The following is a 22899-nucleotide window of genomic DNA, read 5'->3' as shown; positions in this document are numbered from 1 at the left end:
TCAATATATAAAACACATTTTGTTTCAAATCATGAACATGATTCGTGGTTCAAACTGTCTAATCAAATTTGCGAGAACTTTTACAATTAAGGAGAAGTGCTTATGATTCTCTTGCATGTCTATATATAAAGCCTAGACGTACGACGATCACATCAACTTACCTCAGAAGCTTGAGAGATGTACGCATGTTAATCAGTATATATATATATTAATATATGATTATAATTTGTTATTAATTCAAGCGCGTGTACGTACGTTACTCTCGTTTTCAAGATAGAGTAGTGAGCAAAATTACCAAAGATCCCAGATTCATTTAGGTGTTAAATGCAGATAATCATGGAGTAACAAATAGCGATGATGACATGAATTGGCATCCGAAACCATATTATGTTATATGAAAAATGATAGTTGCAGTTGTGAGTATGTAAGCGTCACACAATCATTTTTAAAAAAATGAATATATACAGGACTCACATGAAAAAAATTAATTTTTTAATAGTAGACCACACTTTTTTTTAAATATACTATACAATATTTACGTACTTCACAACTGCATGTAGTATTATTTATTATGTATGGCTAGGATCGAGATGGCCGGGATGCATGCACCACGAGATCTAGATCAGGCGAGAATCGCAATTCATTGAGAATAAATAAAATGATTATAACACAAGTTAACTGAATAGATCGATGGATCATATCTCTTCATGACTGGTGATGTATATATTTTGTTCCATAATCGAATTAAATGACCCAAGTATAAGAGAATTTTTTGATCTTCTTTCTGCTTTTATATTTTGGATGGAGTTGTAATATTCTTTCTGTTTCGTATCTAAAAAAGTGATAAAGGCAAAGAATATAAAATATGGTCCCTGGCCTTTCCCCTTTCCCTTTCTCTGTCTTTCTTGAGTGGAATATTAAACCAAGAGCAATTTGTACACGTCAGTACCCTTACCAACCCAAAACCCTAACATATAATGTGATGCCAGGATCCGTCCTTGCATTGATCTTCTTTATCTTCATACGCTAAAAGTAGCTTGACATTCTTTCCCCACCTTATCCTTTCCCGACGCATCGATCTCGTACCAATATATGTTCTTTTCATGTCCTGATCCCTCATGTGTCCTGCACGTTGAAAGTGAGCGCATCATGCATGTGTATGCATGTATGTGCAACTTACATGATCTCTGCTCACCTAGCAAAGTAGAAATCTTGATATAGGTACTTGCATATATATATATATATATATATATATATATGAAAAATGATTCTTGCAACCGGCCTGTGCAACCGGTGGGGAGTCTCCACGTAATTAAATGAAATACTGTATTTCTTTTTGCCTTGCAGGGGAGAAGAAAGTAGAAGAAAAAAAATGAATGGGAGAAAGAGAGAGTCCGTCAGTCATTGTGTGGGTGGACTGGATTTCATCCGATTTTAAGCAATCCAATTTGATGAAACTCCCATGGTCATCTTTGATTGGAGTGACAGTAAAAAGATTCCACTTTCCAGAAATGGGTACCGTCCTTGTAGTTCAAGAGCCTGCCACTGTAGCTCTTCCCCTTTTTAACTGCATCTCATTTTTTGGCCACTTCACTTCGGTCTGTTTCCGGCCTATGAAGAAATCGTCTGCACCCAAAATACCTCACTAAAGTCACAGATCAACTTCTCCCATTCTTTTCATGGGACACTACCATTTGAAAATATTTCTCTTATTTTTTTCATAATTTTGGTGCCCACTGCCCAAACTCTGCTAAACCCTGAACTCAAACAAAGAATGGATAAACCCAAAAAAAGAGCGATAAAGAATGCTGGTATACACAAAATCCATATCAACGGGTCCGACTTCGTCAACAAAGACCACCGAAAGTCCTTTCAGTTTCCTTTTCATTCCGATGGATTATCTTCTTCTCGAAGTTTTACTTTTTTCAAATTTTTGTCTGTTTTTTTTTTTAATTTTTCTGACAGATGTTGATGTGGCAGTCAGCCGGTTGAATGGGGGTTGCATATGGCGGTTGTACGTAGCAGTTATGTATATATATAAATATATATATATATATATATGAGTTCTACTAAGTACAATTATTTTTATATATTTTTTATACACTCCACTACTTCATTGATGTGATTAGTTAAAACAGTTATTTTATATTAAAAAAAAAGTGACACAGCCAATTATCACATTAGTGGAATGCACAAAAAATACACAAAAGTAACTGTACATAGAATTTTTATATATATAAATATCGATCGAATCTTGATCTGAATGATGGTGGTATTAGTTTCATCACATCATGCATGCCTGATGTATGCCTGTGATTAGTCATGAGAATTAGAATATGACTCATAAGTTCAAGAGATCCATACGGTAAAGTAAGTACCCTAGCTTGTACCCTAGCTACAAACTAACCCTTGGCTAGGGGTGGGCTCTGACTCCGACGGAGTCGGAATGCCAACCTCCAACCTCCGACTCTGACTAGGGTCAGAGGTCAAAAGCTACTCCGACTCTGACTTCAATTAGAGTTCGGAGCTCGGAGTCGGAGCTCAGAGCTCCGATCAGAGTAGAAGTGGGCTTCCCAGAAATTGGGCCCTAGTTGCCCTACTCAGATTAGACCTAGGCCCATGACCCAATATCCAAGGCCTAATCTAAAATTCAGATTGACACACCCCTATTTAAAAATATTTTAAAAAAAATTAAAAAATCTAAAATACTGTAAAAAATTAAATTAAAAATCTAAAATCTAAATACAATGACTAAATCTAACTACAAATCGCAAACAATAAATTTAAATTTAAAACTACAAATCACAATAAATTTAAATTTAAAGCACCAAAATATTAATTATGTCATAGATTTTATTCAAATATGAAATAACCACAATCCTCCGCATCAATCTTGACAGTCCATGCATTTGAGTCGATGACTCGATAGTGATTTTAATTTTCATGCATGATGTTTTATTGATCAGATGCACTATCTTTTTTTTTTTACCTTTTACCTATAGACTTTTAAACCATCAGCCAAGTAATATATGACATAAAATAGGACACATTATGAACTCACATCCATCTCCAACTCTAACGAGTTTTGCATGATGGTAATTATGGTATTGAGTTTCTCACCAATAAATGGGACATCCTATGGTGCATCCATTTCAGTCATCCATAATTAGTCTAGGGTTCACAGTTAGGTCAACAAAATCATATAAATTATAAATTAAATAATGAAAACATTAAAATTATGTAAAAAAATCATTTAAAATCATAAAGTTACTTGATTCAAGCCTATAGCTCTTGGCATCAATGGTATCTACTTCAATGGGCATTGAACTTAACCAGTTCTATATGCAAATGAGGGTCTCGTCGGTAGTCGAAGACAAGGAACTCCGATAAGCAACTCCGATAAGCATACAAGACACGACCTCCGTGCTAAATAGCGACTTAAAGGCAACCATAGTGATAAGAATGGCTAATATATCCCTGGCTATTCGGGAAGGACTAAAAATTTGTCAAAATTCACCTTCCACCAAGGTAATATCTGGAATGTATCACTAGGTGCCTCGACATCTTCCATAAAGTAATGCTCAACCTTTACTTACATTGCATAATATTCCTCGATGCACGGCTTTGATGATGTCGTCGTAGTGGCAATAAATTCGAACTTTGTGTATGTGTGTCATCCCAAGAAGATGTTGAGCCGGTCGGGCGTGAGGAGCTACCACCTTCAGTTGAAGACTGACCACTACTGTTGTAATGGCTATATAAATCATCAATATCACATTTAAGAGATCTAATAAATTGATCAGCGTCCTCATCACCAAGAACATCTCTAATTCAATCTTCTACAATCGCCAACTTAAATCGAAGGTCAAGAATCACAACCACAAATAATAATCTATTTATCTTCTCCACATCCCCCAATATTTATTATATTTGTATTTCATCATTATAGTCATTGCATTCAACAAACCCACACTGTTAGCGCAACTCTGTTGCAAGTAGTCATAAAGCCCCACGAGCTCTCGAAGTACATGTTCATAGTAGGATATTTAGACTCAGATATCCGCATAGTTATATCATAAAATAACTTCAAAAATTGAACAAAATACCTGACATTAGCCCAATCAACTATATCCGAAGCATCGAGCCCCCTTCTCCCCCCAGCTGACTCCAACAAAGCATACCCTATGCCCTTAGCCTCGACCTCCAACCACTCAAATGTTGTTTGGTAGTTCTGCACTACACCTAGCATCATATATGTAGAGTTTCATCGAGTCAAAACATCCAGTTGCAATATATTGGAAGATGGGATCTCCAGTTGTTCGGCTATTGCCTTAAACTGGCGGAGTCATTGGGGGGAAGTTTTCACATATTTCACAAGGTTCTGGACTTTAATAATGGAATCATTAACCTCCTTGAACCCACCAGAAACTATGAAGTTGATGATATGGGCATAACATCGAACATGGATAAATTGGTTCTCACGAATGATATCATCATTTACCGTTGTATTCCACTTGAACCAATCAATAGCAGTGTCATTCGCACTGGCATTGTCAACCGTGATACAAAGCACTTTCATGATCCTCTCATTCTTTATACAGTCATCCATCTCCTTGCCAACAAATGAGCCTTTGTGATCAATAATTTCTTTGAAACTGATAATATGCTTCTGCAACGTCCACTCACTGTCAATAAAGTGGGCTGTGATACACATGTAACCCACATTTTGTATGGAAGTCCATGTATCAACCATAAATGACACTCTCTGGCTAGTAGCGACAAACATTTCCTTTATTGTTACCTTCTCCTTGGCATGTCTCACCAAACAATCGCTCATCATAGTATACCATGAAGGCATGAGAAATCGTAGCTCTAAAGTGTACACAAATTGTTGAAGTCTGCCTTGTCAACCGTGGTAAAAGACATCTCATCAGTGATAATCATTTCAGTAAGAACATCCATTAACATCTACTCACTGTATTGAGGGATTGATAGCTTCTTAATTTGAGTGTGTCATCGGTGACCGCAGAAGTCTCATAACTCAGCTTTATCTGATCAGTTGCCACCAACCATTTTTGTATCTTATACCACTGGCAGCCTGTAAGATGTGCTATTAATACTGACGTGCCTTGTTTCTTTGAATGACAACTGCATAGTTACCCATAGTAGTGGCATTGAGCTTGCGGGTTCTCACGATCATCGGGAACTTTGGTGAAATGTTCTCATGTCCACGACCTTTTTTTACTAGGTGGTGTTTCTTAATCGACCTCAACATTCACCAACTCCTCCTTCTTATTAAGTATATCAACATTTTCTAGATCTATTGGGACTCGACTACTTGCACAGGAAGTAGCTGCTCTGGATGGGGGTATATGGCCCATAGTACTTGTCGGTGACGCTAACGGCTGTGCGTCATCCTCTTGTGGAGAATCGTGGCGAGATGGTGTAACATCCATAATTTAAGCAAATAATCTGAAATAATTAACAAACAATCTTCATTTAACATGTTATGAAAATTATCTAGAACTTGGAAACGTATTGAAAATGAAAAACATATGTGTCTATTCGTGTTTGTGATTTTAAAAAGAAATAAAACACAAAAAAATGAACGTTCGCTCGAGCATCTCTGTGACGTTCGCTAGAGTGACACTTGAGCGAACGTCACCTGGACCAAAAATGCCCGATTTTTCCAAAACCTAAATCCCTCAATTCCTAAATTTAACAGCCAAAAAATCGAAATCATTGAAATGAACAACAAATCAAACACATTTCATAAATTTCAAACCACAATGTGACAATTAAATCATTGTGGAACCCTAAAATTTTACAAATTTCAAACCACAATGTTATAATTATATATGTGACACTTGGATACACATAGAAGGAGGATATATTCTATTCTGGACCATACAAATGATACCATATATAGAGTATATAAATATTTGTGTACACACACCACACACATATATATACACACATATAATACATATATTTTTTACCATATGACGACTAATTGTGTACAAGCACTACGATTCGATCGTAATGGTGACCAAAAGTTATATACAGAAAAGAAAAAAAAAAAAAAAAAGCAAACAAACCTTTTATTTTGATAAAGATCTTTCTAGAGATCGATGGCATATATATATATGATCGATCCATATATAGCTTTCAAGAATAATATTGGTAGATTTTCCACGAGTTTTGTAGATAAACTAGCACCTTATAAATTACAAACAATCCTTTAATTTGGCGAAGTTCTATTTTTAATTTGTATTTTCTCCTGATCATCTTATATAAGATATCGAAGTACTTCTTTTTGTAGTTGTAGTGCCGTGCAATTCGTGCTTAATTTATAAAGGAATAAACAGGACAGGCTGATCATCATCAGTATCACGGTATACGTAGAAAGCTATACAACAAATTAAGAATTAATCCTGCGAGGAGAGCAGATCAGATCAGTTTATCTTTTGAATAATTTTGTACGTATGATCAACTCCTGACCACTCACAAAAATATATATATATATATGAATAATATGGATCGACACAACTCTCGATGACTCACATCAACGATGGAGTATAATTTATATGCGCCATTGCCTTTAGAAAAGTAAGTTCATTTTTTTTTATATAAATAAGAAGTTTTTATTCTTTTTTACGACATTAACCGGACCGGGAATTTCTTTCTTTTTTTTTTTTTTAAACATGCAAAAAAGAAATATATGGACAAATAGATCAGACGACATTAATGGATAATGTTGGGGACCTCATATATATATATAAGCATCTACACTCTCCAATATACGGCGCTAGCTAGTCTTTCTTGGTAGGGGATGTTTTCTCGAAAACGAGAAGCCAGATCGATCAGAATATTTTGATCGAGATATTTCCTAAAAATTGATAGAGAATTGTTTAAATATTAATTGCTGTTTGAGATAACCTACTGGCAATATGCATGCATATCATTTTCCTTCAAATCTTCTCCCTTCAGTACTTGGCTTTCTCTGTTATTTCTTTCTTGTATTGGACGCGAATCTAATTGCCCAAAAAAAAAAAAAAAAAAAGTGTCCCGATTGGATAAGTCCTACTCCTTCCTCCAACTCAGCAGATGCTAGCTCCATGATAGATATATACGGCAAAAAAACCACATGATAAAAAATGTACACCCTTCAGATTACTAAACATACGGTGCGATTTACGAGTTGAAATTGAGAATATTTCATCCAAAAGTTTAAATTATCAAGAAGATTTAAATTTAATTATTTGAATTATATTTTAACACTCTCTGAGTCCTTAGTAGCAACTTGGATGAGTATACGAGACATTCAATTAAATTAAGTGTAATTAGTGCGAAGTGTTGTGCATGCAAAACACACACATCCATGCTCTCTGACTTCTTTCCCGACAGTGGAAGATGGAGCTTCTTTCCATAGAGATAGTCATCGATCTACATCTTCCAGTACCCAAAATTAGTGTCATCAAACTTCTCAATCCTGGGTGTTTTCACTTTGTCTCCAGCCATCGTTCTCCTTTAGATCCAACATTGGCTCTTGATACTAGTTGTTGTGCAAAACACGCATGCATAAATGATGGCAACCAAAGTAAACAAGCACACGATCAAGCAAACACGACACACAATATACATGGTTCGGCAAATTGCCTACGTCCATAAAACTACAAAAATCTTATTAACTAGAGAAGATTACAATCATTCAATCTCAACTCACACTCTCTTAAGGCTTTTTTTATCTCACACAATATGCACTCACTTAACTATTTTTATCTCTAAAAAATATGCTGAAAATCTTACATCATAAGTCAAATATTACATATTTATAATAAATTGGAAACCCTAACTTTGGCAAAAATACATCATTCGCTTGAGCAGCGTGTTGAGCACACCTTGAGCGAACCTTGAGCGAACAACAAATCAATATTGGCTCGAGCAGGATGTTGAGTGTGGCTTGAGCGAACACTAGGGTTTGTGTCTCGCTCGAGCCCACTGTCGAGCGCACATCAAACGAACTCACGGGTTGAGCTTCACTCGAGTGCTAGGTCGAGCGAACTCACTGTTTCTCGATTTTTCAACTCCAAAATTAGTCTCTACCCCAACACAAAGTCGATAACTCTATTTTAATACTTATATGTTAAATAATCAACATTTATCCCAAAACATTTAACTAATAAAAATAGGCAAATTTGATATTGATATTATATTATAACAACTAATCCACGTATATACCACCCATTAACATTAAGGGTTCATAATTATGTGGGTGTAACAAATTATTTCGAACGATAGTACTGTATGAGTACTACTCGTGTCCAAAACGCAATGAAAGTCACTTGGGTGATCTACTCTGTACATGCAAAATGGCCCTTACCTCGAGTCCGGCCTCGTGATTACGTACAAGAAAAACGAACATGAATCATCAAAAGCTCTCTCTCTCTCTGTCTCTCTCTCTCTCTCTATCTCTCAATGTGCATGCATGTGTGTAGGCACTAGTAGATGATGCGATCGAAACCGTATGAAGGACACGTCCCAAGGCTACAATCGTATGCATGCCAAGATTCGTTGTTGTGCAACTTTACTTGTCTGGTTCACATCAATCGCTGTCAAGTAATGATCAAAGCGTAATTTGGACTAGGACTGAAATATCTAAAGGAACATTCTCATTTTTTCTTCACCACCAGATCAAACTTTTTCCTTTCTAGCTGCGTATTAATGCAAACCCGGCCACAGTGAAAGTCCTATATAAATGACAGCTCCTGGGGCTCAAGTCTCCCACATCAAAAACCTCAGGTACTGCCTTCACATTCCTCACAAAATTACCTACATGCATTAATCGCTCGCCCTCCTAATTATTCTGTTCTTTCTTCATTCTCCAAACCCTTCACTCTAATTTGGCATTGCATGCACTTACGTACACTAATCTAGGTTGGTTGGTTCGAAAGTACTGTATCAGAAGTCTCAATATCTTTATATATATATATATATATATATATATATCTTAGAGCTAGTTGCCTTCTGCAATATCGGCAATGGAGAGAGTCTCAAACATGACATCAGAGAGGCCCGTGGTGATCTTCAGCAGGAGCTCCTGCTGCATGTGCCACACCATCAAGACTCTCTTCATCACCGAGTTTGGGGTGAACGCCGCAGTCCACGAGGTGGATGAGATTCCGAGAGGGAGGGAGATCGAGCAAGCTCTTCTCAGGCTTGGGTGTAACCCGAGCGTGCCGGCGGTGTTCATCGGCGGTGAACTGGTGGGTGGAACCAACGAGGTGATGAGCCTCCATCTCAGGCGCTCCTTAAAACCAATGCTCCAACGCGCTGGAGCAATCTGGGTTTGAACCACTAACCTAATTAGCATCAGGCGCGCCTAAATAAATGTTTTGAGTTAACATATATACATATGTATGTATTAAACTATATATAGAGTTGATCACTACAGTACTCTTGCTGAGTCTATATATATACTACGTGTATTTTAGCTTTTTTGTAAGGTGCATGTACGTACCGTTTCGCTTTTGCTAATAAAAGTTGCAATTTTGCATCAAAGTTTTAAAGCCTAATATCAGTTTTTCCCTTCCAATTTCAATGCTTTACAGGAGAATGACGAGAACTTTATTTAATTCTAAAAATACTATTCAACTAATCTGCCTGCACTTGAGTGAATAATCGTGGAAATGACCAATGCATTATTATCCATTGGACTCTTTTTTTCGTGCAAAACTTCACAATAACGATCAGTAAATGAGTGGTGAGAAATGAATGGGAAGAAAAACGATAAAAGTTCCTTCATTAGTCAGTAATGGGCTACCACAAAATGGGTCGAGACCTTAACCCCATCCGCCCAATATATAGCCTCCTTATGGGTATGAAGATTGGGCCTCAAGTGATTTTGACATCGAACAATGGACTTTTCGGTTTGCTCAAAGTTGTTCCCAAACCAAATTGGGCCAGTAAGAATTAGACCTAGTTTGATTATATAAATGAGATGAGATAAAAAAAAATATGTGAATAATAATGAGATTGTGAGTTTTGAATAATGAGTTGAGATGAGATGAATTGAGATGAAAGTTAAAAGTTAAAAGTTGAATAAAATATTGTTAGAATATTATTTTTTAATATTATTATTGTTTTGAACTTTGAAAAAGTTAAATTATTTATTATATTTTGTGTCAGAATTTGAAAAAATTGTAATGATTAGATGAGATGAGTTGAGATAAGTTGAAACCATCTTTGTATCCAAGCATGCCTAGTTTGTGAATGAGTAATGTTATATGTACTTACATATTTACTTACAATACTCATTTTGTTAATTTTCTTTTGAAATTTAAATCTCTTGATTTTTAGCATATCAATAGCTGACATGTGGAAAAATAAATTTTTTGTAAGTTTTTTTTTAAATACATTTAGCATTTTCTTTTGTGAATAGTAGTGAAACTATTTAAATTAAGATATGTTATGGGGTTTTGAGAAATTAGAGAGAAAAGGTTGAATAAAAATATTATAAATTTAAAATATTATTAGAATATAATTTGTTAATATTATTTTTGTTTTGAGATTTGAAAAAGTTTGAATTATTTTTTGTGTTTTGTTTGAAAGTTTGTAAAAGTTGTAAAGATTAAATAATGATTATTTGAAACCGTTGAAAATTTGAAATTGAAATTGAAAAGTGTTTATATTTTAATGGTGTCTGGATGTTGAAATGAGATGTGATGGGTTGAGACCATCTGTGAAACCAAACGGGGGGGCCTTATGTTGGGGTGTATGTGAAGACTGGTTTCGGAGCTGAAAATCGAGAAACGGAGTGTTTCCTCAACGTGAGCTCGAGCAAAGCTCAACTCGTAAGTTTGATCAAGTCCCGCGTGACAGTAATCTTGAGCGAGACAAAACCTAGTATTCGCTCGAGTCCCGTTCGACACACTGCTCTAGCCCCGCTCGACACACTACTTGAGTCAATGTTGTTTTGCCCGTTCACTCGATGCACGCTCAATAAGCTGCTCGAGCGGATAACGCAAATTTTGTCATATTAGGATTTTCAATGTCATTTGCTATATATGTCATATTTGACTTGTTTTGTACTACTTTTCAACCTATTTTGATAGAGAACAATTATTTAGTGAGTGTATATTGTGTGAAAGAGCAAAAAGACCTAGAGAATATGAGTTGAAATTTAGTGATTGTAATCTCCTCTGTTAATAAGATTTTTGCAGCTCTATGAATATAGACAATTTGCTGAACCACGTATATTGTGCGTCGTGTGCTTGATCATGATTGCTTTTACTTTATTTGTTATCGTTGTGTGTGTGTGTATTTGTACAACATTTCACAACAACTAGTATCAGAGCCAGGTTATATCTGAAGGAGAGCGATGGCTGAAGATAAAGTGAAAGCACCTGGGATCAAGAAGTTCGACGGCACTGATTTTGGGTATTAAAAGATGCAGATCGAGGACTATCTCTATGGGAAGAGACTTCATCTTTCATTATTGGAAAAGAAGTTGGAGAGTAAGAGTGTAACGGGTCGGGTTTTGAACAAAATTTAGGACCAAACTAGTATGTATCGGTTTTGTATTTTAAAAAATTGATTACGCATTGGTTACTCCCCTAAATTGATACATCTAATTTTACCAATTCTGGTCTGGTTTTCAGGTTTTAATAAAATGCAAATTTATAAAAAAAAATATATATGTTTATAAAAAAACTACAAACAAGAAACCATTGAAGTATCGGAGATGTAAGCACCAAACTTCACAATGCAAAGGAAACTAAAAATAAAATGGAGAAAAAGATCCAGACATGTAGACCAAAAGTAGAAACGGTAGCTAAGAGCTACAGCCACAGCTCTGGATTTTACAATCAAGGGCAACTTCAGATCTTCACACCCACATGCAGAGCCTTTTAGATGCCCGTCAATCCAATCAGTTTTTCGTTTGCTATTGATTTAAAAAAAAATGTTGATGTGATTTATTCAGTTTAAAGTTTTACAATTTCAATTTATTTTTAAACTAATTGATATTATTATATATTATTTATAATAATTATATATAATATTAAAAATAATAATTTAAAATATATATTATATGGAACCGGTCCGATCCTAAAAAGCTTAAAACTGGAACCGGATTGGTTCCGGCCGGTTTGGCCACTACGGAAATCGGTTCCGGATCGGATCGGTCTAAAACCGAACCAATTTGACTGATTCGATCTAGTTTTTCAGCTTTTCGATTTTTTTTACACCTGTACCGAAGAGCATGGATGGTGTTGAGTGGACCCTATTAGATCGACAGGTTTTAGAGATTGTTTGACTAACCTTATCCAGAACAGTGGCACATAATGTCGATAAGGAGATAATCACAGTGAATCTTATGCCGACTTAGTCAGGTATGTATGAAAAGCCGTCGGCGAACAATAAAGTGCACTTGATGAAGAAATTGTTCAATGTGAAGATGTCGGAATGTATGTTTGTAGCCCAACACCTGAATGAATTCAATACGATCACAAATCAACTGTCTTCTGTAGAGATTGAGTTTGATGATGAGATCAGAGCGTTGATTCTGTTGGCATCGTTGCTAAATAGTTGGGAGGCTCTGAGTATGGTTGTGAGTAGTTCAGCTAGCAAGATGAAACTGAACTCTGATGACATACGTGACATGGTTTTTACTAAAGAGGTACTACGTATGAGTGACTTGAGTAAGTTCTTGTGTTCAGGATTTGCCTTGAATGTTGACAATCGGGGCAGAGTATATGATAGATCAAACTTCAAGAGCAGGGAAAAGAGCAAGATGAGATCTGGTGATCTAGGCAGCTGATCACATGTTAGAGTTGTGGCAAGCTGGGCCACATCAAGAAAAACTATAGGAATCAATAAACTGTTGAGGATGAAGCGGTGAATAGAGTGGCATAAGAGATTCATGATACCTTACTTTTTATAGTGCATAGTCCGATTGATGATTGAGTGTTGGATTCAGAGGCTTCGTTCCATAGCACCTCACATCTAGAAATCATGCAGAATTATGTTATTGGTGATTTTAAAAAAAATATATACAGCTGATGGAGAGGCACTGGATGTAGTGGGAGTGATGTGCTCACCCACTCCCATTACATCCAAATAGGGGCGTGTGGAACTTACAACAAGTCAAACACGTTCCAGATCTAACAAAAAATCTGATCTCTATGAGACAATTTGATAATAGCGGTTTTGCAATAGCGTTTTTTGGAGGAGTTTGGAAGATCACTAAAGGTGCACTGGTTCTAGCGCATGGTAAGAGATCTAACTCGTTGTATTTAACATCAGAGTCCAGTGATGTGCAGGGAAATACGATAGTGCAAAAAGTCAAATTTGATCGCACAAAACATGTGAGGAAGCTAAAAGGAGTCAGCTTTGTTGTTCCTCATGTAAGCCTGGAAAAGTTGGATGAGATTGCTAAAATCGGTTCGAGATCAAATACTCCTAGTGTAGTGGGAGTTGTGAGTCGCCTTGTGGATGTGCTGACTAAGAGCAATGTACGTGGAACACTAAAGTCGGGCTTGACTTCAGTGCGTCTTCTGACTTGAAGACGGGAGCTGTGAGGTGCAGAGATGATAAGGTTTGGCTGAAAATAGTGGCTGGCACATGGAGAACCAGTCTCTAAGTGAGAGATTGTTGGGGTGTATGTGGAGACTGGTTTTGGAGTTGAAAATCGAGAAACATAGTATTTGCTCGACGTGCGATCGAGCGAAACTCAACCCTTGAGTTCGCTCGACAATGGGCTCTGGCAAAAAACAACTATTGAGTTCGCTAGAGTCTCGTGTGATAATGAGCTCAAGTGAGACACAAATCCTAGTGTTCGCTCGAACCCTGCTCAAGCCAATGTTATTTTTGTCGTTCGCTCGATGCACGCTCAACATGCCGCTTGAGTGAAGAACACAGATTTTGCCAGATTAGGATTTACAGTGCCGTTTACTATATATATGTCATATTTGACTTGTTTTGTACAAATTTTCAACATATTTTGAGAGAGAACAATTGTCAAGTGAGTGCATATTGTATGAGAGATCAAAAAGTCCTAGAGAGTGTAAGTTGAGATTGAGTGATTATAATATCCTCTGTTAATAAGATTTCTGCAGTTTTGTAGACATAGGCAATTTGTCGAACAACATATATTATGCGTTGTGTACTTGATCGTTATTGTTTTAATTTTATTTGTCATCGTTATGTATGTGTGTTTGCACAATATATTACAACACCTTAGAGTAATGAATAATTGTATTTGAAGATCTTTACACTACACATAATTTATATAACATAATTTGATTTGTAAGATTCAAATTTTAAAACTTATCTTCAAAATTAAATTATACCACGTGGATGGTGTTTAGTATAAAGACTTTCAAATAACATTACTCTTAAAGTAATACTAGATACAATAATGTTTGGGTAGTGAGAATATCTAAAAAGTGTTGAAAATGTTTGTGAATAGTTATAAGTAGAGATTGATGTGGGTTTGTGGGTCTCACTGAGAGTATTTTGAGTTGTTTGGATGTATAAAATATGTTGAGTTGTTGACTTTTGGATAGATAATTGAAAAATGTGTGGGCCCCATCAATGATTGATTTTTTTTACTAATGATTTTATTTATATATAATAGTAATAAATATTATAGTGATTTTATTTTATTTTATATATAATAGTGATAAATATTATATTGTCTAAATATTTTATATATATATAATAGTGATAAATATTATAGTGATTTTACTTTTTTATTTATATATAATAGTGATAAATATTATAGTGATTTTATTTTTTATTTATATTTAATAGTGATAAACATTATAGTAATTTTATTTTTTATTTATATTTAATAATGATAAACATTATAGTGATTTTATTTTTTATTTATATATAACAGTGATAAATATTATAGTGATTTTATTTTTTATTTATATATAACAGTGATAAATATTATAGTGATTTTATTTTTTATTTATATATAACAGTGATAAATATTACAGTGATTTTATTTTTCATTTATATTTAATAGGAATAAATATTATAGTGATTTTATTTTTTATTTATATATAATATAAATAAATATTATAGTGAAATTATTTTTTATTTATATATAATTGTGATAAATATTATAATGATTTTATTTTTTATTTATATTTAATGGTGATAAATATTATAGTGATTTTATTTTTTATTTATATATAACTGTGATAAATATTACAGTGAAATTATTTTTTATTAATATATAACTGTGATAAATATTATAGTGAAATTATTTTTTATTTATATATAATAGTGATAAATATTATATTGATTTTATTTTTTATTTATATATAACGGTGATAAATATGATAGTAAAATTATTTTTTATTTCTATATAATAGTGATAAATATTATAGTGAAATTATTTTTTATTTACATTTAATAGTGATAAATATTATAGTGATTTTATTTTTATTTATATATGATAGTGATAAATATTATAGTGTTTTTATTTTTTATTTATATTTAATAGGGATAAATATTATAGTGATTTTATTTTTTATTTATATATAATATAAATAAATATTATAGTGAAATTATTTTTTATTTATATAGAATAGTGATAAATATTATAATGACTTTATTTTTTATTTATATTTAATAGTGAGAAATATTATTTATTATTTATTTATATATAATAGTGATAAATATTATAGTGATTTTATTTTTTATTTTAATATAATAGTGATAAATATTATTGTGATTTTATTTTTTATTTATATTTAATTTGGATAAATATTATTATGATTTTATTTTTATATATAATATAAATAAATATTATAGTGAAATTATTTTTTATTTATATATAATAGTGATAAATATTATAGTGATTTTATTTTTTATTTATATTTAATAGTGATAAATATTATAGTGATTTTATTTTTTATTTATATATAATTGTGATAAATATTATAGAATGTTTGTGAATAGTTATGAATAGAGATTGAAGTATGTTTGTGGGTCTCATTGAGAGTATTTTAAATTGTTTGGCATGTGAAGTATTTTCAAAAGTACGAGAATGCTTGAAAAGTGTTGAGAAGACTTTGCTACCCAAACATTAGGGTGTGCAAGTCTTACGCATTTCGTTTGAAAAAAAGTGGGATCTACCATTTAAAAAATAATTTTTTTCATATGAATTTTCGATTTACGCACTTTTTTTTTAAAGAAATACATGAAACTTTTACACTCGACCTAAAACTACAAATATCATTTATGTTTTAATATGCATAGTTAGGTTGATTTGGATTGTTGAGCTAAAACTAAGTGTTTAGGATGACATGGCATCGTCCTTGCATTTGATTAAGAAAATGATCACATTACAAGATGCTCGCATTTGATGACATGGGAGATAATAGCCATAGGGTAGGTTTAGGGTCTTAGATGTGATACAAAATTATCATTTGATCTCATTTGATCTCATCTAATCTTATTTTCAAACATAATTCAAATACAAAATTTTCAAACTAATCATTACAATATTTTTAAACTAATCATTACAATTTTTTCAAACTTTCAAATAAAATAAAAAACAATTCTAACTTTTTCAAATCTACAAACAAAAATAATATTATAAAACTATATTATTACAATATTTTAATTTTATAATATTTTTTATTCAACTTTTTTTATCTCATTTTTCAAAATCTAAAAAATAATCAATTTAAACTCTTTCACTACTATTCACAAATTATCTTATTATTATTCACAAAATTATCATCTCATCATCTCACTTCCCAAACAAGCCCTTACAATCCAACTATAATTTATTTACAACGTCTCGCAAAATAATATCTTTTAGATTTTAAACGCAAGAAATTAAAATCAAAATTAAAATAAATATTTGAAAAAATATTATTTAATTAGAAAGTTGTAAGAAAATTTGTAAAGGGTAGTTATTTTATCATTTTCCTACGTTCTATTGAGAGTTATTTTATCTTTACGAAAGTTTTTTTTTTTTTTTTTTTTATGGAATATTTCCCAAAGTTACTGTGTATATAAATATAGCCTTTCTTTGGTTGTCTACGTCCGTTTACGATCCGTGCAAGTTCTCTAATGTTTGTATCATAACTATTTCCCCGAGTAAAAAAAAAAAATCATAACTATTTCCCTATTTATTAAGAAATCGTATTGTCTAGATTACATATGAAAATTACCGAATTCAGTTTTATCAAATTTAAGTAGATCGTGAACAATATGAGTCCTTCTAGAGTCATCGAAAAAATCTCATGAAGAAGTGTTCCGAACAATATTTTTTTTTATTTTTTTTTATTTTTTTAATCATCATAAATATTTTTTAAAAAAATAAAAAGTTCACAACATGATTAAAAAATGCTTCATTAATCACTAAATAAAAAAAAATATTTCGAAACCCAACTTTCGATAAATTTAGCATTTTTGGAACAATATTAAGCTCGCATTCGAATAAATAAGCCGTATGTTCAAGCTCAAGTCATACTCGAATATGTTTGAATTTTGAGTTTCATTACATATCGGCCAATAACATGAAGGTTAAACACTCCAAGAAACGTAATTTTTAACACAACAATACAAGCTACGCTACGACGCTCCAAGCAGGACTACGTTCGTCGTAAGCCTTATGTGTGAGGTTCTACTCCCTGACTAGGGAGGGGCTTCACGGAAGCGCATGGCTAAGGCAGGGGGTTCCCAACCCCCACCACGTCTTCCAGTCTGGTAGAGGACTTTTGTGGACTTATTGAAAACTCCGCCTCAGGCTATCTCGGAGGTCAGTGTTCCGCTTCGGCAGCCTAAGCATGTTGAGGGAGAAGTATTTGTGCAGTTTACAAAGGAAGAGCTGGATTGATCTGCGGTTCCGTTTCGGTTTTCGTTAGTCTTGAAGTTCTTGTGGCAGAGGCCTTCTTTGGATCGTATTAGAGGTTTTATACATAGCCGATGGGGTCTTTCAACCAGTGTTTTAAATTTTGTACCGTACCGACCGATACGGTCGAAATTTTTCGTTTCGGCCGTCCGGCCGGTACAGGTACTATATATGTTCCGTACCGGCTAAAATACCGACCGTACCGGCCATACCGGACTAAATTTCGGCCTATACCATATTTCGGCCAGTACCGGCCGATATTTCGGCCTGTGTTTTTTTTTTTTTTTTTCCCGTTTTTTCAAACTACAAACTTATTTTTTAACTCATAATTCAAACTAAACTATTTATAATTTTTATATATATGTATTTATATATAATTTATTTATATATAGACTATTATTTTAGAATATAATTTTTATATATATTTATATATATAATTTATTTATATATCGACTATCCCGAAACGCTATCCCGAAACGGTACCGATATCGAAATATTTCGTTTCAGTGCCTTGACCAGTACGACGTCCGGTACGGTATTCAAAACATTACTTTTCGACGCAGCCTGTGGTATTTGTGATGCGCCGGCCAAGAAATGTTTTTGTACACTTCTCGAATGAAAAAGATTTCCTAAAAGTTGTGATATTGAAGGGGCTGCATACCGGGCATTTCATTGGATAGTGGAGTTTCAAAAAGATGAGGAACCTGCGCAGGTGCCAGTGTGGCTTATGCTACCTGGCCTTCCACCGAATCTTTATCAGGAATCATACCTCAGGAATATAGTGGCTCTGATAGGTACATTTTTACGTAGGGATAATGCAACGAGATGTGCAACAAGAACTGATGGTGCGCGAGTTTGTGTCCTTATGAATATTGATTAAGAGCCAATATCTTCCTTTTGGATTGGAACGCCAAGACAGCCTGCAAGTATATTCTAAGAAGTTGAATATGAAACTCTGCCAGCCTTTTGTTCTTGCTGTAAACTGTAAGGACATAATCTGAAAACATGTAAGACTAAGGGTACGTTTGGGTGTTGAAAAGTGTTGATAAGTGTTAAGAATGTTTGTGAATAGTTATGAGTAGAGATTGGAGTGAGTTTGTGGGTCCCATTGAGAGAGTATTTTGAGTTGTTTGGATCTTTGAAGTATGTTGAGTTATTGACTTTTGAGTAGGTAGTTGAAAAATGTGTGGGTCCCATAAATATTATAGTGATTTTATTTTTAGTAATAAATATTATAATGATTTTATTATAGTGATTTTTTAATATTAATAAATATTGTAGTGATTTTATTTTAATTTTATATATAATAATGATAAATAGTATAATGATTTTATTTTTAATTTATATATAATTGTGATAAATATTATAATGATTTTATTTATATATATATAATATTTATAAATATTATAGTAATGTTATTTTTTATTTATATATTATAGTGATTTTATTTTTAATTTATATATAATAGTGATAAATATTATAGTAGTTTATTTTTTATTTATATATAATAGTGATTTTATTTTTTATTTATATATTATAGTGATTTTATTTTTTATTTATATATTATAATGATTTTATTTTTATTTATATTTAATAGTGATATATTATAGTGATTTTATTTTTTATTTATATATTATAGCGATTTTATTTTTTATTTATATATAATAGTGATAAATATTTTTTATTTATATATTATAGTGATTTTTATTTATTTATATATTATAATGATTTTTTTTATATTTAATAGTGATAAATATTATAGTGATTTTATTTATTATTTATATATTATAGTGATTTTATTTATTATTTATATATTATAATGATTTTTTTTTTTATTTAATAGTGATAAATATTATAGTGATTTTATATTTATATATTATAGTGATTTTATTTTTTATTTATATATTATAGCGATTTTATTTTTTATTTATATATAATAGTTATAAATATTTTTTATTTATATATTATAGTGATTTTATTTTTTATTTATATATTATAGTGATTTTATTTTTTATTTATATTTAATAGTGATTATAGTAATTTTATTTTTTATTTATATATTATAGTGATTTTATTTTTTATTTATATATTATAGTGATTTTATTTTTTATTTATATATTATAGTGATTTTTTTTATTTATATATTATATGATATTTTTTATTTATATATTATAGTGATTTTATTTTTTATTTATATATAATAGTGATTATTTATATATTATAGTGATTTTTTATTATTTATATATTATAATGATTTTTTTATTTATATTTAATAGTGATAAATATTATAGTGATTTTATTTTTTATTTATATATTATAGTGATTTTTTTTATTTATATATTATAATATTTTTTTTTATATTTAATAGTGATAAATATTATAGTGATTTTATTTTTTATTTATATATAATAGTGATAAGTATTATAGAATGTTTGTGAATAGTTATAAATAGAGATTGAAGTGGGTTTGTGGGTCCCATTGAGAGTATTTTAAGTTGTTTGGCATGTGAAGTATTTTCAAAAGTACGAGAATACTTGAAAAGTGTTGAGAAATGTTTGGTACCCAAACATAGCCTAAGTTCAAGGAAGGGAAAGACTACAAGAACTTGAGGAATATTAAATCTAACCGAGTTTGGGTTCCTAAGGAGAAGGAGGATGCAGTTAATATGGCAAAAGATTCATCGGGTAAGGCTATCGAGACATCCTCTATTTTGGTAATTCATAATGTAGAGGAAAATGAGTTAAATGATAGAAGTAATGAAGGGGTGGTGTCTTTAGATGCTGAGATTGATAAGGGAGAAACTGAGAGTGATCGGGAAGTAGTTGGGGCTTTAGATTCTGGGATAGATGTGACAATGTTGGCAGAATCAAGTGGAGCGGAAAAAGACTTGGTTTTGGTTATGGGTAATGACCAGGTTCTGTAACCTGTGGTGGGGTCTGATATGGAGGGTCTAGACGTTAACTCTAAGGAGCAAATAGGAGGTACACGGGCTTCTAGTTCGGAGGACTTGCAACTGGTGGTTTTTGACCAAGATCATATTGGTATGGAATCAAAATCTGAGGATGAGATGGAGGTGGCGCATCCAGCTAAGGAGAATGACGGAAATTCTGATTCTGAGTTATCAAAAAAGAAAGTAAATTTTACACGAAGGTTACGAAGCTCAACACGAGTTCCAAGCAGGCCCTCTAAACAAATTCAATGATGAAGAAAGTTTATGTTTTGGAATTTAAGAGGAATTGGAATGTCGAAGAAGAGATTACGGAAGCTAGTTCGTGTACATCAGCCTTGTGTTTTATTTATGGCAGAACCTTTTCGGGATGACAGTCAACTGACTTACTGGTGTGATTATTTTTCATTTAGTGCGTGCATCTCTAATGCGAGTAAGTCTGGGAAGCTTTGGTGCTTCTAGGTTGCTGGGATATAGGTGGATATTGTGGGAGGCTCGGATCAGTATTTAGCTCTGATGATTAATTCAAACATTTTGATATCAGCTGTATATGCAAAGTGTCGATATCTAGATAGACGAGTTTTATGGGAGGATTTGCTTAATGTAAATGCTGTACAGATGCCTCATATGATTTTGGGGGACTTCAATATTTTGCAGAATGATAGTGAGAGGCGTGGTGGAGGCCCGAGGCTTTTCATGGCAATGGAGGAGTTTTCCTCATTTATTGATTCTGGTGGACTGGTGGAAATGCCATTTATAGGAAATAAGTTTTCATGGTGCAATGGGCAATCGGGGATGGCTCTCGATCATGGGCACAACTTGACAGAGCTATGTGTAACCTGAAGTTTCTGGAAGTGTTCCCTGTGGTGCATAACCAGTACCTGCCTAGGAGGTCTTCAGATCATTCTCTCGTGTTATTGGGTCTTTCGGCTGCTTTGTCCAGGTATGGCTCTTCTTCCTTTAAATTTCTTTTTATGTGAACCTCATGAGGATTTTTGTTGAAATGAAATGTTTGCTAATGTACCTTTATGTTTTTTGTGTTTTTTGTATTGTTTTGAGTACTTGAGTTTTTAGTTCAATAGTTTTTTTGTAAAGATCAAGTACTGAGACTGTAACCACGATTTTCCTCCGCCAAAAGTGAGGATTTATTAATAAACTTTGGCATATGTCACTTTTGGACATATGACTGCCTTCTCATTTAAAAAAAAAAAAAAAGTCGTACTCGAATAAAAACTTAATAAATAAAGTTGACCACTTAATAATACAAGCTCGGATTCAATTCGTTTTTCCCCTATAGTCTAATTGAGTAAAATGGTCACTGTGTTACTTATCCAATATCCATAATGGGATTCTTCATTGAGTTACTCTCGTGTGGTTTATCACATCAAGTCTAGTTATTTATTCATTTTATACTATTATATTATACGTGTAAAACTTATTGAATTTCATATTATAAGGCTGAGATATAAGTCTGACTCAAACTCCACTAGAGGGAGTACCTGCGACTTTTGTCGTATGCACGCTCTTAATCAACTTCCATAAAATATGATATTTGGGTTGGCATTTCATGTTTACGAATTGTTTTTTTGTGTTGAATTAAGTCATAAGTATTAAATTATATTAATTAATTTAAATATAATCTGCTTAATTAAATATTTAAGAGATCAGATCTTAAAATTTTAATACAACTCATATAATTAATGAATGATACAATACGATCTATATAATTTTTTAATAATTAATTTTATTGAGTTAATCTAGACAAGAACCATTTCAAAACCATTCCATATAAAAAAATAAGTTGAGCTGAGCCATGTATTTAATTTTTAAGCCAATTAATATAATTTTATGTATAATATAAAGATAACCATATAAATCATTCATAATTACAATTAAATTATTCAATATCAAAACTAATAATATATAATAAAACTAATATTTTTTCATAAAATAAGTGTTAACAAAAATATAAGATATTAAGTAGTCAAATATATTAATATTATATCCTATCAACAATAAAGATATATAAAACGAAATATTTATATAATTTAAAAATATGATTTATTTGTGT

General features: G+C 32.3%; 1 protein-coding gene across 1 annotated transcript; it reads left to right on the top strand.

Annotated features, from left to right (window-relative positions):
* Positions 1-8771: 8771 nt before the first annotated feature.
* On the top strand, positions 8772-9575 carry LOC108994974 (monothiol glutaredoxin-S2). Its single transcript, XM_018970419.2, has one exon. It carries the CDS (start codon positions 9042-9044, stop codon positions 9351-9353), a length of 312 nt encoding a protein of 103 aa, XP_018825964.1. The 5' UTR covers positions 8772-9041; the 3' UTR covers positions 9354-9575.
* The last annotated feature ends 13324 nt before the right edge of the window (positions 9576-22899 follow it).

The sequence above is a fragment of the Juglans regia genome, chromosome 7, assembly GCF_001411555.2.
Source record: "Juglans regia cultivar Chandler chromosome 7, Walnut 2.0, whole genome shotgun sequence".
Classification (NCBI taxonomy): domain Eukaryota; kingdom Viridiplantae; phylum Streptophyta; class Magnoliopsida; order Fagales; family Juglandaceae; genus Juglans; species Juglans regia.
This window is presented reverse-complemented; position numbering and strand designations above follow the sequence as displayed.